This window comes from Bubalus kerabau, chromosome 3, assembly GCF_029407905.1.
Source record: "Bubalus kerabau isolate K-KA32 ecotype Philippines breed swamp buffalo chromosome 3, PCC_UOA_SB_1v2, whole genome shotgun sequence".
Lineage (NCBI taxonomy): Eukaryota > Metazoa > Chordata > Mammalia > Artiodactyla > Bovidae > Bubalus > Bubalus kerabau.
In genome coordinates, this window is record NC_073626.1 from 62,618,708 (window position 1) to 62,638,627 (window position 19,920).

Here is a 19,920-nt window from a genome sequence, read left to right on the forward strand (position 1 = left end):
ATGTTGAGTTAAATCCAAATATATGCAATTTTACAGAACAACCAGTTATTTTTAGCTTAAAATTATTTTAGATGATAAATTATTGCTTTTATTGTTTCTTTGCCACAAATAAACATATCAACATTTTTCTTTTCTTTTCTTTTTCTATTTTGGCTGGGGATGGTCCTGAGGTGGTCCAGAATTAAGTTTTGACAATAAGAAGGAAATGATGAGGTCCAGCTACATACAGCCCCATATTCATACTATTTTATATTAAAAGGGAACATTATATTATAAAACAAAAATAGTATGATTCAATTAATAAATAATAAATTATTAATTTATTTTGTGTTTATATGTCTGTATTAAATTTTATTTGTTTTTGACCACAAAATAAGCTTAATGAAGAACTGCTGCATTTTTTTCTCCTTCAACCATTTACATATTATATCTTTGCACCATTCTGTCTCCATCTAATAACTCCCTGATATATCCAGATAATATATCTGCCACCTTCAGTTTTTCTTTTTTTTAAATCAAGGAATTAAGAAAATAAAAAACAACAGTTGATAGTGCAGATGCAGAAATCTTCATAGGGTATGTATTTGTGACAATGTAAAAAAGATTTTACCTCCTTAATAATATTGTCCTGGGAATCTAAAGAGGAGACTTGAGTGCCGGTGTTTATTATTTTCTCAGGAAAAAACCCTTATGTATATATGTCATACACATATTTTCATATATGCATACATGCATGCTGTCGCTTCAGTCATGGCCAACTCTTTGCAACCCTATGGACCATAGCCCACCAGTCTCTTCTGTCCTTGGGATTCTCCAGGCAAGAATACTGAAGCGGGTTGCTATGCTATGCCCTCCTCCATGGGATCTTCCTGACCCAGGGATCAAACCAGCATCTCCTGTGGCTCCTGCATTAGCAGGTGGATTCTTTACTGCTGAGCTGTCAGGGAAGACCCCAGAAGACCCCTAAAGCCCCCTAAAATAGGGTGCTTCCCTGGGGGCTCAGTGGTGAAGATTATACCTGCAATTCAGAAGACTCAAGTTTAATCCCTGGGTCGGGAAGATCCCCTGGAGGAGGAATTGGCAGCCCACTCCAGTCTTCTAGCCTGGGAAATCTTAGGAAGAGAGGGGACTGGTGGGCTACAGTCCATGGGGTCACAAAAGAGTCGGACATGACTTAGCGACTAAACAAAAACAACAGTATGTGTGTGTGTACACGTGAAATGGCACCTCCTAACAGAGCAAGAGTTAGCAGTGTTATGTAGAGAGCAAAGTAGTAGTTTTCATAAGACATAAGTGATTTTGGATATAGTATTCATTGTCACTTCCTTTTGACTGTGTTAAATCCCATGACTTTGATGGCTAATAATCTCCTCCTTTACAGAAAGCGGAGAGAGTTGGCATTGTTAAATATTCACGTATAATTTTACCCCAAATTGCAAGTCTTATCATTGGGATCAATTAAAGCAAACTTTGGCATTCTCTTCTGCTGCAGGGGAGAAGAGAGACCAGTACTTTCATAGTACTTATCGCTTCCCAGATAGCAATAGGTGATTATGTGGGTTATTACATTTAATCATCACAAGTATACTTAAGATAGAAATGTATGCTCATCTGAGAACTACAGAAACCCAGGTAAAGGCTGCAGATTTAGTTTCTGCCTGCATTTCCAGTTTGTAAATACTACAGCTGGTATCTCAAATCAGCCCATTGATGCAAAAACCTGTGCTCTCTGCCCTTCATTTGCTTTCTACCATTTTCCTGTCTTTTTTCCCCCAAGTCCCCCACTATTAGTTTTAAAAAGTTGTTATCTGCTGCCAAAAGCAACATAATCTTCTGATAGATGCATTGACTCCTGTCCCAGAAAGCTGCATGTGAGTTTTCTAGACATAACCTCCAACAAAGTGGCCCTTCAAGCTATGTTTATCTTTTATTTACTTTCCTCTTATTCCTTCTCCTCTTCCTCCTAGTTCTCTTCCCCTCCTCCTTATTGTTATTTTTTTTTCCTTTTCTGAGATTGCTATTTTTATTACTGTTTACAAAGACTTTTGCTGGGGAAACACTTTTCTCTGGAAAGACAGACTCACATAGCAGAGCAACCTGAGTTGCAATTTGACAGATGGGCCCCAGCAATGCATGGAATTCGTTTTGAAGTGACCAAGACAGATTTCAGGATATTGTGATGCTTTTCTTTTCCTCCAAAAGAAAACAAAAGAAAGATCAACATGGGTACCTAAAGAACCATTCCATATGATTAATTTATTTTCTTTAGATTATTTTAACTTTACAAAACAAACATTTATTTTCCATAGTGATTTTTTTTCTCTTATTTGGAAGAAATTCCTACTTCAGTGGACAGATTTTTCACTTGATTTCAAATGATGATTTGTTTTGATAAATCGTTTCTTCTGTTGTTTCTTCAGGGTATTTTGCATTTTCATGAAGATGCACTGTTTTAAGATTCAGTGAGAGGAGGGATAGTCAGGTTAGAAAAGTGCTTTACTGATGTTGTTAAGACCTATTACACCATGTCAAGCGTGACAGGGCATTTTTTTTTTTTTCTTTCTTTAACACATCCTGGTCCAGTTAAGGCTAAGATTCAGAAAAAGTGCTTGGCACAACAATTTAGCAGGAAAGAAAGCTATTTTAAAAGTCTTTTGGGAACATGTTTGTGAAACAGGAAAAAACATACAATTGAGTTGATAATAGCACTCTGTAAAGGTTAGACTCGCTGAAAGGGACTTGCCATCATTTTTCACAGGGAACGTGTTGTTCTTAAGCAGCCGTTCTCACTTAAGCTTGGCTTAATTCAGCAAGGAGCTTCTTCCTGTGCAACTTCTCTTGCACTGGAAAATCTATTTTTAAATTATAACCCAGATTTAGTCACAGGACCAAATAATTAAAAATAAGTTGTTTGGTATGTGCAACATTACAGCAGTAGTAGAGAGCATCATGGGACAGGGTGCCTAGGAAATGCCTCAGGTCACATATCCAGGTTTCCCCCCATCAATTCCTTAATGAACCTCAAGTTCCTGCAGGCCAGCACCTCTACCCTACTCACACAAGCCTTGCTCTTTTAGAACCTATGCTTTTGTGTTTCTAGTTCCTAGTCCATAGAATCCTCTACCTATACTGTCTATTAACACACACTTTTCCTTTTGAAGGAAGGACTGTGTAAAATTCCACTAGTGTTTGAAATGTGCTCTAATTCAATTCCATATATATCTCTTGGAGTACACTGTCTATTCTCTTCCCATTATGGACAGGTTTTCTGGACAAAATGGCACCTTTTGCTGTTCTATTGGGAGAAGGAAATAGCAACCCACTCCAGTATTCTTGCCTAGAGAATCCTGTGGATGGAGGAGCCTGGTGGGCTGCTGTCCATAGGGCCGCACAGAGTCGGACATGACTGAAGCGACTTAGCATGCATGCATGCATTGGAGAAAGAAATGGCAACCCACCCCTGTATTCTTGCCTGGAGAATCCCAGATACAGAGGCACCTGGTGGGCTGCCGTCTATGGGATCACACAGAGTCGGACACAACTGAAGCGACTTAGCAGCAGCAGCAGCAGCAATTGTTCCATTATATGATGATGCGTGTGAACATTTTATTTCAAGGCCCTTCCTTACTAATTTTCAGAGTTATGTAGACAAATACTCAGGCACTTCGTCAAAATATCTCATCTATACTCATAAGTTTTCCTACCACCTATTTTCCTCTGTTGTATTCTCTATATTCCTATTGGAAGCCAGAGACTCATATTAGAATTGAGGGACTTCCTTTAAGGACTTCAATTAGGGACTTCATTAATTACACTCAGCTGAATTCTCATGTCTTCATAGATTAAATCTATTGACTATCTCTGACTTTTAAATATTCCTATCCATGCCTATCATTATCAATACTAGTTCCAGCCTCCATGATTATTTTCTTGCCTCATTTCCTTAGAAGTCATTGCAGTATTCTAATTTGTCTCTTTCTGTACAACTGCCCTTGGCACCATCTTTGAATCAATCCTCCTACTTTGTAAAAGGAAAATCTTGACATAGTGTTCTACTACTTAATTCCTCTATGATTATCATTATTATTTTTTTGCAGCTGGGTTAGCAAATTTTTAGAAAACATGTCATGACTTCTCAGTATGATGCCCATGGCAGACATCACCGATGCCTCAGGGAAGCTTACTGAGTCAAGACTCAACCCAGTCACTGCTCAGGGCAGGAGTGCTCCCTGCCATCACCAGCAATTAAAGTGGGCACAGAGATGAAAATCTCTAGCTTACAGCATTAAATCAAAACTCTTCAACATGACAGAAGATACCACCTTTAATTTGCATCCCTGTCTTTCAAGAAGGTCTTACCTCTTGTATACTTGCATCTGTTTAGTACCTGACACTTTCAAATTACTAAATTAAAAGAAAAATAAATGTTTGGCCATGCCACACAGCATGCAGGATCTTAGTTCTTTAAGCAGGGATGGAATCCATGCGCCCTCCAGTGAAAGGGAAGAGTCTTAACCCCTGGGCCACCAGGGAAGTCCATCAAATTACAGATTTATTGAAACTCTACTTAAGTGTCATATTAAGTAGACACAATATGTTTCTCCCTCAGCACATGCATGTACATGCACACACACTCACTTCTCCCATGTAAAATGCACCATTCTCTGATCAGACACTAAAAAATATTTATTGACTATCTATACACTTTATTGGGCTTCCTAGGTGGTGCAGTGGTAAAGAATCCATCTGTTAATGAAGGAGATATAGGAGACATGGGTTCAATCCCTAGGTGGGGAAGATCCCCTGGAGTAGGAAAAGGCAACTCATTCCAGTATTCTTGCCTGGAAGATTCCATGGACAGAGGAACCTGGCAGGCTGTAGTCCATGGAGTTGGACAGGACTGAGTCACTGAGCATGCACGCACACTTTATTAACGACATTTGTATATCTTTTTCCCCTATAAAATTTTTTACTACTTCAAGATAAAAAATTAAAGCATTTCTGGATCTCTAGTACTTGGCATAGGTTTTGAAATATATATCTCAAACAATGAAATTTTATATTTAAATAAATGTTTGAATGAATGAATAAGTATACTAAAAATATTAAGACGGAATTATGTTTAATGGTTGTGAGAAAAAGAAACTTGTAATGGTACAAATTTCAGTATTATCAACATTCTGTTTGATATTTTAAAAAGTAATGAAAAAATAGAGTTAATTTAAATAAAGCATGTATTTACCTTGGACACACACACATTGATTTTTCTCTTTCCTTCCTTATTTGCTCCCCCTTTCTTATTTCCTCCCTTTCCTTCCTTCTTTCCTTTTTTCCTTTCACATTTTTTAAACCTATTAATAACTTCATAAAAGGGAAATATGTGTGATATAAGAATTTTAACCAGGGTTTATTTCCAGGAATGAACTATAGTTCAGTAATTTTTCTTTTTTTCTTGCTAATTCTCCTGTATGCTGTTTCTTTTTTGTTATAGTTTATAATAACACAATTAAAACATGCCACAAATGGGATAAAAAATTTGCATTTTTGTATATAAATTATCAGTTTTTCACTCCTATAAGAAAATGAAAATGTCATGGGATTCTCTACCAATCTCCAGCTCTCAGCCGATTATCTCTTCTTGGCTTCACTTTTAAAACAGGTTTTCTCCATGTGATAGAAAGGATGTATGAGTGCATGCATGCATGCTCAGTCATGTCCGACTCTTTGCGACCCCACAGACTGTAGCTTGCCAGGCTCCTCTGCCCATGGGATTTCCCTGGCAAGAATACTGGAGGAATTTCCTTCGCCAAGAAGGATGTGTGAGGACAGCCCAATAACAATGTACTATTTGCTTTGCAACTTCAACAGAAAATCTTCGCAGATAACACTAAAATAAATGTCCCGGGGAGAATTTTGATGGTATAGCTTAGACCACATTTCCATGCTTACATCAACCTAAATCAGAGGATTGTGTTAATCTGACCTCTTTTCAATCACTTTCCACCTCAGCAGGGCAGCCTCACTTCAACCAGAGTGAATAGATTTTCCAGCGGAAATAGAGGGTCATTTTATCAGGGAAAAAGAAGGAAATGTGCTGGACTGACCGTGTCAGTCGAGTTTCTATGCTTCCTACATGCTAGTAGATGCTGTATGCATGTTTGATTTGAGAGAAATGGAAAACGTCAAAAAACAAAAATACCATAACATTCATGATGGACTACTATATTAGTTTAAATTAAAATTTCAGCAGAATTACGTATTTTTTTATTTTATTGTCTGAGGAAGAAAACATGTTTTTGCATAGAACTTGACTCCTGACTTCGTGGAGAAGTAGGTATAAAGCTTGTAATCCAAAGAGCTGGAAAGATGTGTTTCATTTCTATGCTCTTGGACAAGCAATTCTTTCCATATTAAATCTCCTGGAGCAAGTGTCCCATCAAGTACAAAGCATTTTTTTAGGTTCCCTCCCACCTTTTACTAATTGGGCTGATATTTGGCCACTTGCCTCTTGCAAATAAAAAGAAGGTGACCAAAATCATCGGAAATGGCTAATTATACCCACAATGGGAAAATAATTCCTGTGAGTAAGTACTTCAGAGTGTAAAATGAAGTCCAAAATTTAATCACAATATTATCTTTCATTAACGGTTATTCAGCTATTCAACCTGGAATGTTCATTAGATAAGCAAGTAAGCATAGAGTCAATGTTTTTCTTTTTGGTTCCAATACATTGTTAGTAAAGGCTGTTACAGTTAACATAAAACTAAAGTCAAATTTGAGAGGTTTTGTATCTTGTTTTTAATTGGATTAACTTGTTATATTCTTTTCATTGTGACTGATTATAGTGTGTACAATTTGCTAGAGCAGTATTAGGAAATATGCAGTTATTTATTAACTAGGACATATTTGGGAATAGACTTGTCATCACTCAATTTGATATTTTCATAATTGACTTAAATGACAGAATAGAAACATTTCTGCATAATATAAAGAGTCAAGATGCTTATGACAATCATCTTGAAATATAAGATTAATTTTCACCTATAATGCTATTAAAATTGTGGCAAATAACTTAAACCTATAATAGCTTAAACAAAATAACTTAAACTTATTTATATTTCAAAAATTTTAATGTAATAATAATAAAAACAGCTAACACTTACTGAATTGTAAAATGTTTACATATATTATCTTATTTTATTTTCACAATAGTTTTCTGGTTTAAAACTATTTTGCAAATGAGAAAACAATTCTTATTGAAGTTGTTTAACTTGCAAGTGTGAGGCTGAGTTGGGTTTTAAAATCACAAAGTTTTAACTCATATTTGTGGCCAGCATAACTACTGCCTCTGCTTGTAACTGATATCATACAATGTTCCTCGATCATGCTAATTATAAATATCAGTTGGGTGTTACCTTATTTCAGTCACTCTCTGGAAAAAGGAAAACTGTATCATTAGTCAATAGGACAATATTTACAATATATGTTTTCTTAGCATTTGGAGTTTAATAGTTATTATTAAAGTAAGTGTTAAAACAGTCATGTCCGTCTCTTCAAAACTACTTTCTGGAGGTTTTTATGAGAGTTTTTATTGCCTTTTTAAATATTAGATGTCCTTTTTATGCTAAATAATGCATAAGATTTTGATGAATTAAATGTAATAATCTTTCTTACTCTTTCATTAATTAACTTGTTGAGTATATTGTTGAATCATTCCTTAACATGTGCTGTAATTTCTGGCACCCTCTGATTTTTAAATTTTTCCCTAGGTCATTTTCTGTTAAGTGAAAAAAGAGATAAAAACTCAATGTAGCCAGATTTCAGATTGTTGGTTTCCAGTATTAGAAGCATTAAGGCTATTCCAATGATGACGGTAATAAGTTTAGCTTGGCCTGGATGAACTGATCAGGTTCCATTCTGAGAAGTCTGGCAAGAGGGCTCATGAAGTATGTTTGCTTTTCTAATTTCAATTTTGTGCAGCGCAGAAGAGAGAACTAGACTTTTTTTGTAAATGGCCTTTCAAAAGTAATAGTGGCCCTCAAAAAGAGGCAGTATATAAAGAGGTGAAAGCAAGATGTGACTTTTGTATTTATTTTTGGCCTAGATACGTTTTCCCTGAATTCTCATATAACAAAAGAAAAAGCATGTAGCCAAGTGGTCCACTTTCCACGGCCTTAGATTCAAACTCACTCTTTTTGGGTAATTGGTAGTAGGAGTCCTGGGGAAAGTCTTCCTGAGCCAGGAAAAACAGTGTCAGGAATGACTTTGATTCAAGAATATTTTGGACTTGGGTTACTTTCAACAAAACTGTTCTTATATTAACTATCTTTTAAGACATAAACTTTGAACCTTTATTCAATGTTTATCATATCGTACTCCTTTGTTTTACAAATGAGACACCTGGAAGGTGTTTAACTTGCTCTGACTCATTGACTGACAGTGTACATCTGCCTAAGGCCCAGCCTTGGCTTCCTGTCTTAAATGTTGTGAAAGCATTCCTTTTTAGAACCTCATGAATTTTTCTTATGGACTGTTTGTATAAACACTGAACTAAGTCTCTAAAATCACCATAAAATTACCACTGTCTCACTTGATGAATATTTGCATTGACAGCACAAATCTTATGTTCACTTCTGTCTCCCGATACAACTAGGTGAAAGTAATCACTCAATAAATAGGGCAGGATGACAAACTGAATTTCTAGAGGCATTTCATCATCTAAGTTGCATTTTAAAGTGCTTAAGAGTGAGACAATACATATTCTTTTTATTTTGGTACTTTAGCAGAATGGCAAGTCTGAATTGTCAAGCTATTTACTAATGTAAGTTTTAAAAAAATCACAATGTTTCTAAATAATGTATGTTTAAAAAAAGTCACAACATTTCTAAGGAAAAGAATTAAAAGAAGAAATTGTGTGAAAATGGGTTTTATGAATTAAAATAAAATGCAATGCAATGAATGCATGGTTAAGTAAAATAACTGAAAAAGCAAAGTAGAAATGTATTCTGCACTTATTAATCCTTAATTATCCAAATAAAAGACTCAATCCTCTGAGTCACGATCATCCAGGGCAAAGGGGCCCAGATACAGGGTCAGCCTTGGCCAAGTCACTAAAATATTTATGCTGGACTTTTCCTGGTTCATTCAGTTGAGATTAGTGTTGTAGTGACAAATTGTTATAACATGGGTCGGTAAGATCTGGAGAAAGGCATGCCTACCCACTCCAATATTATTGCCTGGAGAATCCCTTGGCCAGAGGAGGCTGGCAGGCTACTGTTCATTGGGTTGCAAAGAGTAAGACACAACTGAGCAACTAACATTTTCACTTTTTTCAGTAATAATGATAATAGCAAGAGCTAATGCTTTGGGGGTATTTATTATAAAACAAATTCTTTACATTATCATGCAATTTAACACCCTGATGAGTTATGATAAAAAATTCTAGGAAGCGTTGATCACACCACTACTTGTACACCCACTTTGAGGACAAGAAATAGACTTTAGTGAGTTTAAGTTTGTAGTTATGGCTCTCTGACTCCAGCATACATCTTCTAACCAAGATGCAAGAGAAAAAAAGAAGCTTAAGATTAAGTTGAGTATTTATTCTCTAGTTGGGTAAGTTCAGTTCAGTTCAGTCGCTCAGTTGTGTCCAACTCTTTGCGACCTCATGGACTGCAGCACGCCAGGCTTCTCTGTCCATTACCACTTCTGGAGCTTGCTCAAACTCATGTCCATCGAGTCGGTGATGCCATCCACTCTCTGCTCTAGTTGGATAAACCATGCAGAAAAAAGTTGAGTTGATTTTCTCAAAATCATACAGCAATTTAAGAACAGCTAGAAAGAAATTCTCTTAGCTAATGTGATTGCCTTGCAGTATTTATGAATATACAGACAGTCTCCAACTTAACATGGTTTGACTTTATGATAATGTGAAAGCAATACACGTTCAGTAGAAACCCTACTTTCTTTTGAATTGTGACTTTTCCCCAGGCTGGCAATATGTCGTATTATATTCTCTTGTGATTCTGGACAAGGCAAGGAGCCAAAGTTCCCAGTCATATGCAAGATAATGAGGATAAACAGCTGATACAACCATTCTGTACTCATACAACTTTCTGTTTTTCACTTTCAGTATAGTATTCAATACATTGGGCTTCCCTAGTAGCTCAGATGTAAAGCATCCACGTGCAATGAAGAAGACCTGGGTTCAATCCCTGGGTTGGGAAGATCCCCTGGAGAAGGAAATGGTAACCCACTGCAGTATTCCTGCTTGGTGAATACCATGGACAGAGGAGTCTGGCAGGCTACAGTCCAGGGGGTTGCAAAGAATCAGTCACAACTGAGTGACTAACACATACACTCAATACATTACATGAGATATTCAACACTTGATTATAAAATAGTAATTGTGTTATGTGATTTTGCCCAACTGCAGGCTAATGTAAGTGTTCTGAGTAAGTTTAAAGTAAGCTATGGTGTTTGGTATGTTAGATGTATTAAATGCATTTTCCACTTATAATATTTTCAATTTATGATTTATCAGGACATCAGTTCAGTCAGTTCAGTTGCTCATTTGTGTCCGACTCTTTGCAACCCCATGAATCGCAGCACGCCAGGCCTCCCTGTCCATCACAAACTCCGGGAGTTCACTCAGACTCACATCCAGTGAGTCAGTGATGCCATCCAGCCATCTCATCCTCTGTCGTCCCTTTCTCCTCCTGCCCCCAATCCCTCCCAGCATCAGAGTCTTTTCCAATGAGTCAACTATAGCCCCATTATAAATTGAAAAGGATCTGCATTCTAAAGTTAGGAGGAAGGACTGGCCAGTTGGCAAGCAGAAAATTACCACTTGGTTTTAATGGGAAAATTAATATTTTATAAGGGTAAGGATTTCTAGTTAGTTTTTTCTCACAGCTCTGACAAATTGCCACAAATTTAGTAGTTTGAAACAACACGTTTATAATCTCACAGTTCTATGGGTCAGAGGCCCTATGGGGTTGTCTAGTTTCTCTATTTCAAGTCTCACATGGCCAAAGTCAAGTGTTGGCAGAGCAGTGTTCTCTTCTGAAGGTCCTGGAGAGGATACGCTTCTGGACTCATTCAGGTTGTTGGCAAAATTCAGTTCCTTGAGGATGTACAGTTGAGGTGCACATTTGCTTGCTGGTACCTTTGTCATTGTAGAGTCTGGTTTCTGGTCCTTGCACATGAGCTCCTGCATGGCATAGCCAGCAACAGTGGATCAACTCCTTTTTGTTGCTATTATCTTCTGCTTCCTTCCTTCTGCTGCACTGCTCTGATGGACTCGTCAATGTTCCCCTTCTATTTGAAGGGCTTAGTTTAGGCCTACCAGGATAATTCATGAAAATCTAGGATAATCTTCCTATTTTAAGGTCCATGACCTTAAAATCACAGATTCTGGGGATTATGTATGGGAATCTTTGGAGGCTTGTTATTCTGCCTACCACAGGATTCTGTCTGTACCGCTGGTTCTCAACTCTAGTTGCATATTCCTGCATCACCTAGGAAACTTGATAAAAAGCTTATCCCTTGGCCACAATCAAGAGGCACTGAACCTGAATCTCTTGGAGTACCATCCGGGCAATGACTTTTTAAAGGTGTCAGAAAATTATAATATGTTTGAGACAGCTGAGAACATCCTACAACACCAGATTTCTTCAACTCGATTGAATTCATTTTGTAAATAACCTGCTCAAAACATACTGTGTACCCACTTTATACCCCGCTTTGCTAGGGTTTGAAGTCACAGGGATGAACATGTCTGGGGAGTAATTTCCTTGGTTCTGTGTCACTGCAGCAAAAATTTGAAGTGATGGATGGACCACTGTTAGAGCTCAGTTTTATTTAGAAAGCAAAGGAAAATACATCCTTGAGGCATGAGGGTGGGCCAGCCCAAAAGACGGGAAGAGAAGAGAAGCCCCCAGCTCAATTTTGGCTCTTCTCTTTGTATGTTTTTGTCTCCTCCCCCTGAGCCTGCCCTACATAAATTAAGCTAACCAGAAGGCTGTTTGCTTCACCTGAGGTCCTTACTCTGGTCCTCGGACCTTCCTTTATTCTATTTTCATGGGCTTTTCCCTTCTTTGTCTTTTAGCCATTGTTATTTTGGACTCCTTTTTCCTATCCTAACTACCTAACAAATATGGTGCATGTCCTATTCTTCATGTACTCACAATCCAGAAGCATGAACAGTATAGAGTAATAATTATATTACATGAAATGTTTTAACATATATATTTGAATAACTTGCTCTGGAAGTTCTGAAGTAGTAATTGTGCCTGGGAACACTGCAGAATATTTTGCTTGATTTATACTTAATAGCACTTTTAAAATAGTCTGGCCAGCACCTAGAGACAGAGGAATATAAGTGTGTCCAGGTTTCAGCACGGCCAAATGAGGATGATGTGTTTGTATTGTGCTTCCCAAAATTTAGCAGGCCAAGAATTTCCTCGGGTGCTTACAAAAAGTACTCCCAAGTTCTTCTGAAGGTTCTGATTCAGAGTTTCTGTTCTGGGGCCTAGACATTCTAATGTGTTCAGCAAGTTCTGGGGATGATTCTGATACAAGTGATCCATTAACCCACACTCTGTGGAACCCTGGTGTATGTTACAACAGTGATTTGTTACTTGTTCATTCAAAGGCTTAATAATTTGAGTTTCTTACATTCCAGTAACAGATCTTCAAGAAAGAGAAGTCTCTTTATATTTTAATTTTCTTCCTGCTTCACGTATTGAAAGTGTTAGGAACAGTCCAGGTCAGGATGGGGGTGGGGAAATAAGGGCATTTCTTTCTCAAAGACTCTAGTGGAAGTAAAGATGGTAATTAGCAGGAATCATTCTAGCACAAAGACTTAGGTTTTGCCAAAAAATAAGCAGTGAGAAGATAATAAACAGTAACCAGGATCTTGTACTTAAACATTTTTCTAGTGGCACAATCTGTTCCACATAGCGTAAATGAGAGAAAGAAGTTGACATTTGCCATAGACATGTAGAATATTGGGAGTGAAGAGTGCTTTTTCCTTGTTTTGAATCAGGAAAAATGGAGCTTGTTTAATATGCTATAAAGGAAAGCATGTACTTGGATAGGAAACAGCCTCACTTTGCTCACACAAAGATTCGGGATACTTAATGGCAAATTAGATATTTGTGGGAAATGCTTCTGTTAGCCAGTTTTATAGTAACTAGATAAATAAATGGAGGAAAGAACATGGCTTAGGGCCTGTGGCAATCCAAGATATTTTGGAAATGGAGGAGTAGAAGATTAAAGTTGGTCTTTTGTCTTAATTTTGGAGTGAACATACACTTTTAATATTAGGGTTAGATGAGTCAACTAAAAATAAGAATTTTTACTAAGAAAAATTTATGAGAAGTGTGTACATGTATAATAAAAATTTGGGAAAATAAGAAGCAATTTTGAAAGGCACTGGATTTATGTTTTTGTGTTCTGGTAAATGATTAAGTCACACTGATTTATTATGTTTAGGTAGAATAAAAGATTTTTTTTTTACACTGATCAAGCCAAGAAGATTGGTTAAATTTTGTGGATTTGGAAATGCAAAACTGTTAAAAAAATGGAGAACTGCCTTATGTTGCTGATCTACTGCAATTTTAAGAAATGAACCCAGAAGATGCTACACAAAGCAATGAGTGATTAGGAAGCTATATTTCAAAAGTTATTTGAGGTCTTAAGTCAAAGTTCTTTCTGTGATTAAATATGTCAATTAAATTTTATTTTGGTGATTCTTTGAGCAAGAAGCTTGTAGATTATTTATAAACTATTTTTTATTTCATGTATACAGTAAAGAAAGTTATTTTATTTCTAATAGTAAAACCAAATCTTCTATTTTAATTTTGAGATGTGATCATAGTATTTATGGGATCTGTGAGACTAGGCCAGCAGTTAAAAAGAGAAAATGCCAGTAACTACTACTAGTACCACTGTGATTAGAGATTCACTTATGAGTTTAAATTTGAGCTTTCTCAGTTTTGAAGCAGTGCTTTTCCTGTTAAACAAACCTGAGCTCACTAGGAAAAATCCACTGGCAGAATTAGTCATTTAATTTGACCTCCTTTAATTATCTACTGGGCTTCCCTGGTGGCTCAGACAGTAAAGCGTCTGTCTGCAATGCAGGAGACCCGGGTTCGATCCCTGGGTTGGGAAGATAACCTGGAGAAGGAAATGGCAGCCCACTCCAGTATTTTTGCCTGGAGAATCCCATGGACAGCAGAGCCTGGTAGGCTACTGTCCATGGGGTCGCAAAGAGTTGGACACGACTAATATCTCTTCAAAATTGAATGGGACCTACTATATTTCAGCAAGCAACATGAAACTCAATTGTCAATAAATAATTTAAGTAGATATGAGAAATTTACCATGATTTACTTAACATCTTTGATCAGTTAATATAATGTGAACTTCAGGAAAGATAAATCTGAAATAAGCTAAACATAGAGGAGAGAAACGCTTGCTAAATGAACATATGAGAAGCTGTCTACAAAGAACCAGTGAGTTGGTTAAGTATGATTAATTGTAAGCTGAGGCATACAGTTAAGCATACTTCTGACAATAATTGTGCCATTATACTCATAAATATGAGGCTTAACCTAAACTGACCTTCAGATGTATCTGCAGTGGCATTATTTGTATGCCCAGTCATGATTCTTACATTATTGATATAAGAATTGATGTAAGATGTAAGAATCTTGGTAAAAGGGGTGATTCTTCCATCACTAGCATTTTCATGCTATATGTCTGCCAGGAAGGAAATTTGATAAATCCTTTGTAGGGTAGATGATTCAAGCAAATTGGATCACTGCATGAAATAGACATTCAGTTCAGTTCAGCCACTCAGTCGTGTCTGACTCTTTGCGACCCCATGAATCGCAGCACGCCAGGCCTCCCTGTCCATCACCAACTCCCAGAGTTCACTCAGACTCACATCCATTGAGTCTGTGATGCCATCCAGCCATCTCATCTTCTGTCATCCCCTTCTCCTTCTGCCCCCAATCCCTCCCAGCATCAGAGTCTTTTCCAATGAGTCAACTCTTGGCATGAGGTGGCCAAAGTACTGGAGTTTCAGCTTTAGCATCATTCCTTCCAAAGAAATAGACATTACCAGATCTAAAAAGTACAAGTAAGTATCCACCATGTTGTTTAGAAACTGCCACCCAAACTTGCTGCTTCAAAGTTTGATAAAACCAGGGATCATAAACCTGATCCCTTGATTAGGAATGCTACAAATATATACAGTGCAGAATATAATCTTGTTCCTAGTAGCCCACATTCCAAATCACTAGGGAATAGGGTGAAGTAAGAAAGCTATAAAAGTGTAATTACTTGCACTGATCAATATTTTGTGAGTTGAATAAACTCATCTTAATTATTGGTGCCAGGATGATCCTTTGAACACTAAGAGATATTTCACTAAGATATTATTTGGAACTCTGATTTTGAAACTCATTAGCTTAGCAACAAAAATAGCTGCTAGTGTTGCATGAAATGTTTTTCAAATATGTTGGATATAGGAAAACTTCAAACATGTTTTTTGAGACAACTTTTCCTTCAATTTTTGAGCCCATGTACACATTGAGGATAATTTAATCCTGCATTGTGTAAATCATCAAAGCATTGTTTCATAAAAATCTGATTTCCAAATAAAATAATATTCCTTTACATTTTCCTTTGTAACTTTGTATTTTATACATATTTAATACAGAAAAAATGTGGTCTACTAATATTTTAAATTTGACTTAAGCTTTATGACTTCCAAAGACAGTACGATAAACTACGATAAACTACTGTTTATTCAATCCAAATACCCAACCAACCACTGAACTCAAAGATGGAATAAAGGACTTTAATTTTATAAAAAAGTAAACATGCTGAAGTTTCCCCTCAATTTTCAGTGTCAGTATAGATTCAAACACTACTTATGGTCTTCTAATAAAAGAAATGATAATTCACTAATAGTTACAACTAGTGTTCTGGATTGTAAGCTTAAGCTCCTAAAGTACTTTATTTCTTCATTTTTTTCATTTATTCCAGACACAAAGAAAAGAAAGATCAATGTGGTTTCTGTTTGTGAGGAACCACATCAGCTAGGGAATTAGATTTAAATAACCAAGACTAACACATTCCAATAAATATTAGATAAAATGGGTAGCCGTTCCCTTCTCCAGGGGATCTTCCCAACCCGGGGATCAAACCAGGTCTCCCACATTACAGATGGATTCTTCATCATCTGAGCCACCAGGAAAGCTCAAATTATTCAAAGGAAGTTTAAAAAACAGTTTAATTTGAAAATTCTTTTATTGTATTCTAGTTTTTTGATATTTACTTAAGTAAAATAGTCAATTGCTCAGTGTTTCAACCATCCTGGCTAAATGAAAATAGACATAAACTTCTCCATATAATAGAAAACAACAAATATTTGTGACAAAACTCAAATATTGTAAGCAAAAGAGTTTTAAAAATCAGAGTAGCTTAATAAAAATATTATCTTACTAGTGGCATTTTCTTTGAAAATTTTAATTTATCATGGAAATTATTTTGTTCATTGAAATACAATTATTATATCAATATTTCAGGTCATGACCTCCAGATTTAAGACATTCTTCAAGACAATTTTGAATATGATCCAAGAGAAAATGTGATTTGAGTCTGGAGACAATTGTGATTGTAAGTATCAGAAAATTAGATTTTTCTCATGGTACAATGTAATAAAAACTAAAATATCAACTCATTAATCATTAAATTGCAAAAACTTTGATTCATTGTTTTCTTTCTATTACAACATGATTTTTTAAATCTAAAATTAATGTAATACTTTGTTTTTTCATTGTATTTTTTTAAGATCAGCTAATAGTAAAAGCCCAGTGTAGCTGACTGAAAAGAAAACATAATTTGGAAGATTGCTACAATATAAAGAGAAGTTTCTTTTAGGTAAGTCATTGATGAGGTCAAGCAGCGGCATAGATTCTGTGTGCTTGTTAATGGTGCGCTCTCATTGCATGCAATAATACAAATGATAAGTAAAATGAAGAAAAGATTTTTTATAATTCTTATTCTAACATTTGCCCTGTAATAGAAATCACATTTCCTAACGAAATTTAATCTAAGTTCATAGTTCACTGGCAAATATGTATTGATTAGATTTTTATCTCCTTTGAAAAATGTTTTTAATTCAGCTAAATAAATATATTTTATGATAAACCATGGTCATTTATATTTCATAAAAATCTTACCAGAGTAGATTGGTGATGAACTTTTGGAGAGTGAGTGCCATAGACTTTATTCCTGAAGTGTTTGCCTCTTAGAATTAAGAAGTTAGCAGGGATCTGTATCTAACATTACAAACACTTGACAGAAATACTTTTATTTGCTATTGTCCATATCCTTTAAACTTATTGTAATAATATAGATGGGTTAGGGAACTATTTTTATTATAAAAAGTGAATCCTGGAGTGAAGAGTAATTTCTATTCAAGTAAACGTCCATTTTTTATGACTTATGGATGCTAGCTTTCAAGGAATGGGCCCAAATTCAGTTTTTCCCTTAAATTGTTAAAGAGTCATAAAATTAAAAATAAGATTAATACTTATTGGAAATAAATAAGCTTTATAGTAAAATATGCTATCAAAAGTTGTGCTTTTGTCTTATGAGACTTTACTCTGATACTTTTTATCATTTTATTCTAATTTTTTAATCCAAATTTTGGTAAATTTAAGGATATGTAAAGTAGATTACCAGTGAGAATTTGCTGTAGGACACAGGGAACTCAAACCTGGGCTCTGTAACAACCTAGAAGGGTGGAATGGGGTGGTTCACCTATGGCTGAATCATGTTGATGTTTGACAGAAACAAACAAAAAAAAAGATGATTTCTAATTATTTAAAATTACATCTGTAAGAGGCTTTCCTGCTTGAAAAGCTAACTAAATTAAATTAAAATGTATTTAATTTAGCCCTTTAGTACTTTAAACTATGATGCTTATAATATTTGTAATTCATAAAACTGTTAATCAAATCCTTAAAGCAAAATTATCGTGTAGTTTTTATTTTTTGTTGTTTTTTTTATCATGAGGTTTAAAAGAAATTCCTATTAAGAGCCATGTATATTTATTTCATATATATTGCTGAATTATATTTTTTTATTTTCTATTGCAGTTTGATTTATATATATAGCATATTTCATTTTGGCTTTAATGATGGAGAAAAAGTTTTTCCTGTCTTTTCTGTTCCTCTTGCCTTTTTTCATGGTAAGCATAAATTTCTCAAATGTATCCCCCTACCTACGATTATTTGTTTTAACTTCTAATATACCCATCATTGATAAAGGTTAATAACACAAAATTACATACATATAGTTATTTGATGTGTAAATAAAGTACTGTTTTATATCTAATCAACACAGCAATAATTCATTTTCTTCCAGTGTACCTTTTTAGGCTTTTAGTCCTGTAACAGGCACCCTAGTATTATGTTGCGTTGGGAGGAGTGGTATCAAAGTGAGGAAGTATGAGAGATACAGCGGTGCAGACCAGAGGAAAGTGATTACCAGAGTTTGAAAAAAAAATGGAATGGCTGTATAGCACAGTCATACATAATAGATGAAATATTTTCAATCAGACCTGCTGATTCTGAGTTAGCTATGTTAAAAAAGCAATTCCAGCCTGTTGATTTTCTTCCCATTCTGCCAACTGATTGACTTGTATGGACTGAAAAGCATTTTGGAACCAATCACTGTGTTTTAAATTAATTTCCTCATCCGTTCATTCAAATCAGTATTAAATGTCCATTTTCTGACAGGCATTGATGCTAAGTTGGGGCAGATGTGCATGTGAGTATGTGCACTCCTGCAAGCCTCTGCATATATATGCAGGGGAGGTGGGGCTGGAAGTGGAGGGTAGACTGAGGATGACCAAAAAGCAATTGCTGTACTAGAGGGGCTGTATGCTTTATACAGTTAATGTGATTTTTGTTTACAGAAGTATTTTGTTCCCATTTTTTCCTCCCTTATTAAAGCAGTGACTGTACTCTTACTACAACAACAACAAATACTCTTATCATATGTATGAGAAACTGAGAGATATAATCTCATCTAACTCTGTGCCAGCAAATAATTTTCCTGTGGTGTTTCCAAGTAAACCCCAGGAAGAGTGAAGCAAAGAGACTCAAGAAAAATATAGAAAACTTAAATGGGAAAAAAGCATGACTACATTCCTGTTAGCATTTGTATTTAAAAACATTCTCAAGTCTAGGAGCAGTCCAAATTCTAGGCTTCTCAGATGTTATCTTAGGTAAATAGACTAGAATTCAAGAAACAGGACTCCTGTTTCTCTGGCTCCCACCCTCAACTGAGCCTGCCAATGAGCTGCACAGGCCAAAGCTGGTTCCCTGCAGGTAATTCTGTAAGAGATTACCAACCTGATTATTGTAATTTAAGGAATTGTGACCGTTTCTCTTGAATTCATTCAGACAACATGCATATCTGGCTTTTAAAGTAAGAATAAAAATGATATTGGTTTTATGCAATTATAAAAACTGAGAGCAGGAGAAAAATATTTTTCCTTGATGTTGTAAATTTCCATTTTTAATATGTGCAGCACAACAACTGCATAAATCTTTGTTAAGAAATTAAAACCAATCTAAGAATGAAAATGTTAATGTTGAATGGTGGTGAGGTGATGGGAAACTAGAGTGGGGTCACACACTGAGGGACTATTACTATTTATTTTACATTTAAATTAAATTCAACTTACTGCTAGAGAACAGCAGTAAGAAAATTAAGAATAAGGAATCAACACAGGAATAGAAAGATAACTGTTTATGGAAAATAGGAATAATGCAAAAGCGAAGAAGAAATAAAGTTGAAGAGAGATGTATATAGGCTTCATGCTATGAAACA

At 35.7% G+C, this 19,920-nt stretch overlaps 1 protein-coding gene across 4 annotated transcripts in view; it reads left to right on the forward strand.

The window, feature by feature from the left end:
- The window catches only part of CALCRL (calcitonin receptor like receptor), a 132,560-nt gene that overhangs the window by 60,310 nt on the left and 52,330 nt on the right, over positions 1-19,920 (forward strand). For all 4 annotated transcript variants that reach the window (XM_055571980.1, XM_055571978.1, XM_055571981.1 and 1 more), the window contains 3 exons: positions 16,602-16,692; positions 16,868-16,956; positions 18,180-18,271. In XM_055571980.1, the coding sequence (XP_055427955.1) occupies positions 18,218-18,271 (54 nt within the window). In that variant the 5' untranslated portion in view covers positions 16,602-16,692; positions 16,868-16,956; positions 18,180-18,217. The remainder of the gene's footprint in view (positions 1-16,601; positions 16,693-16,867; positions 16,957-18,179; positions 18,272-19,920) is intronic.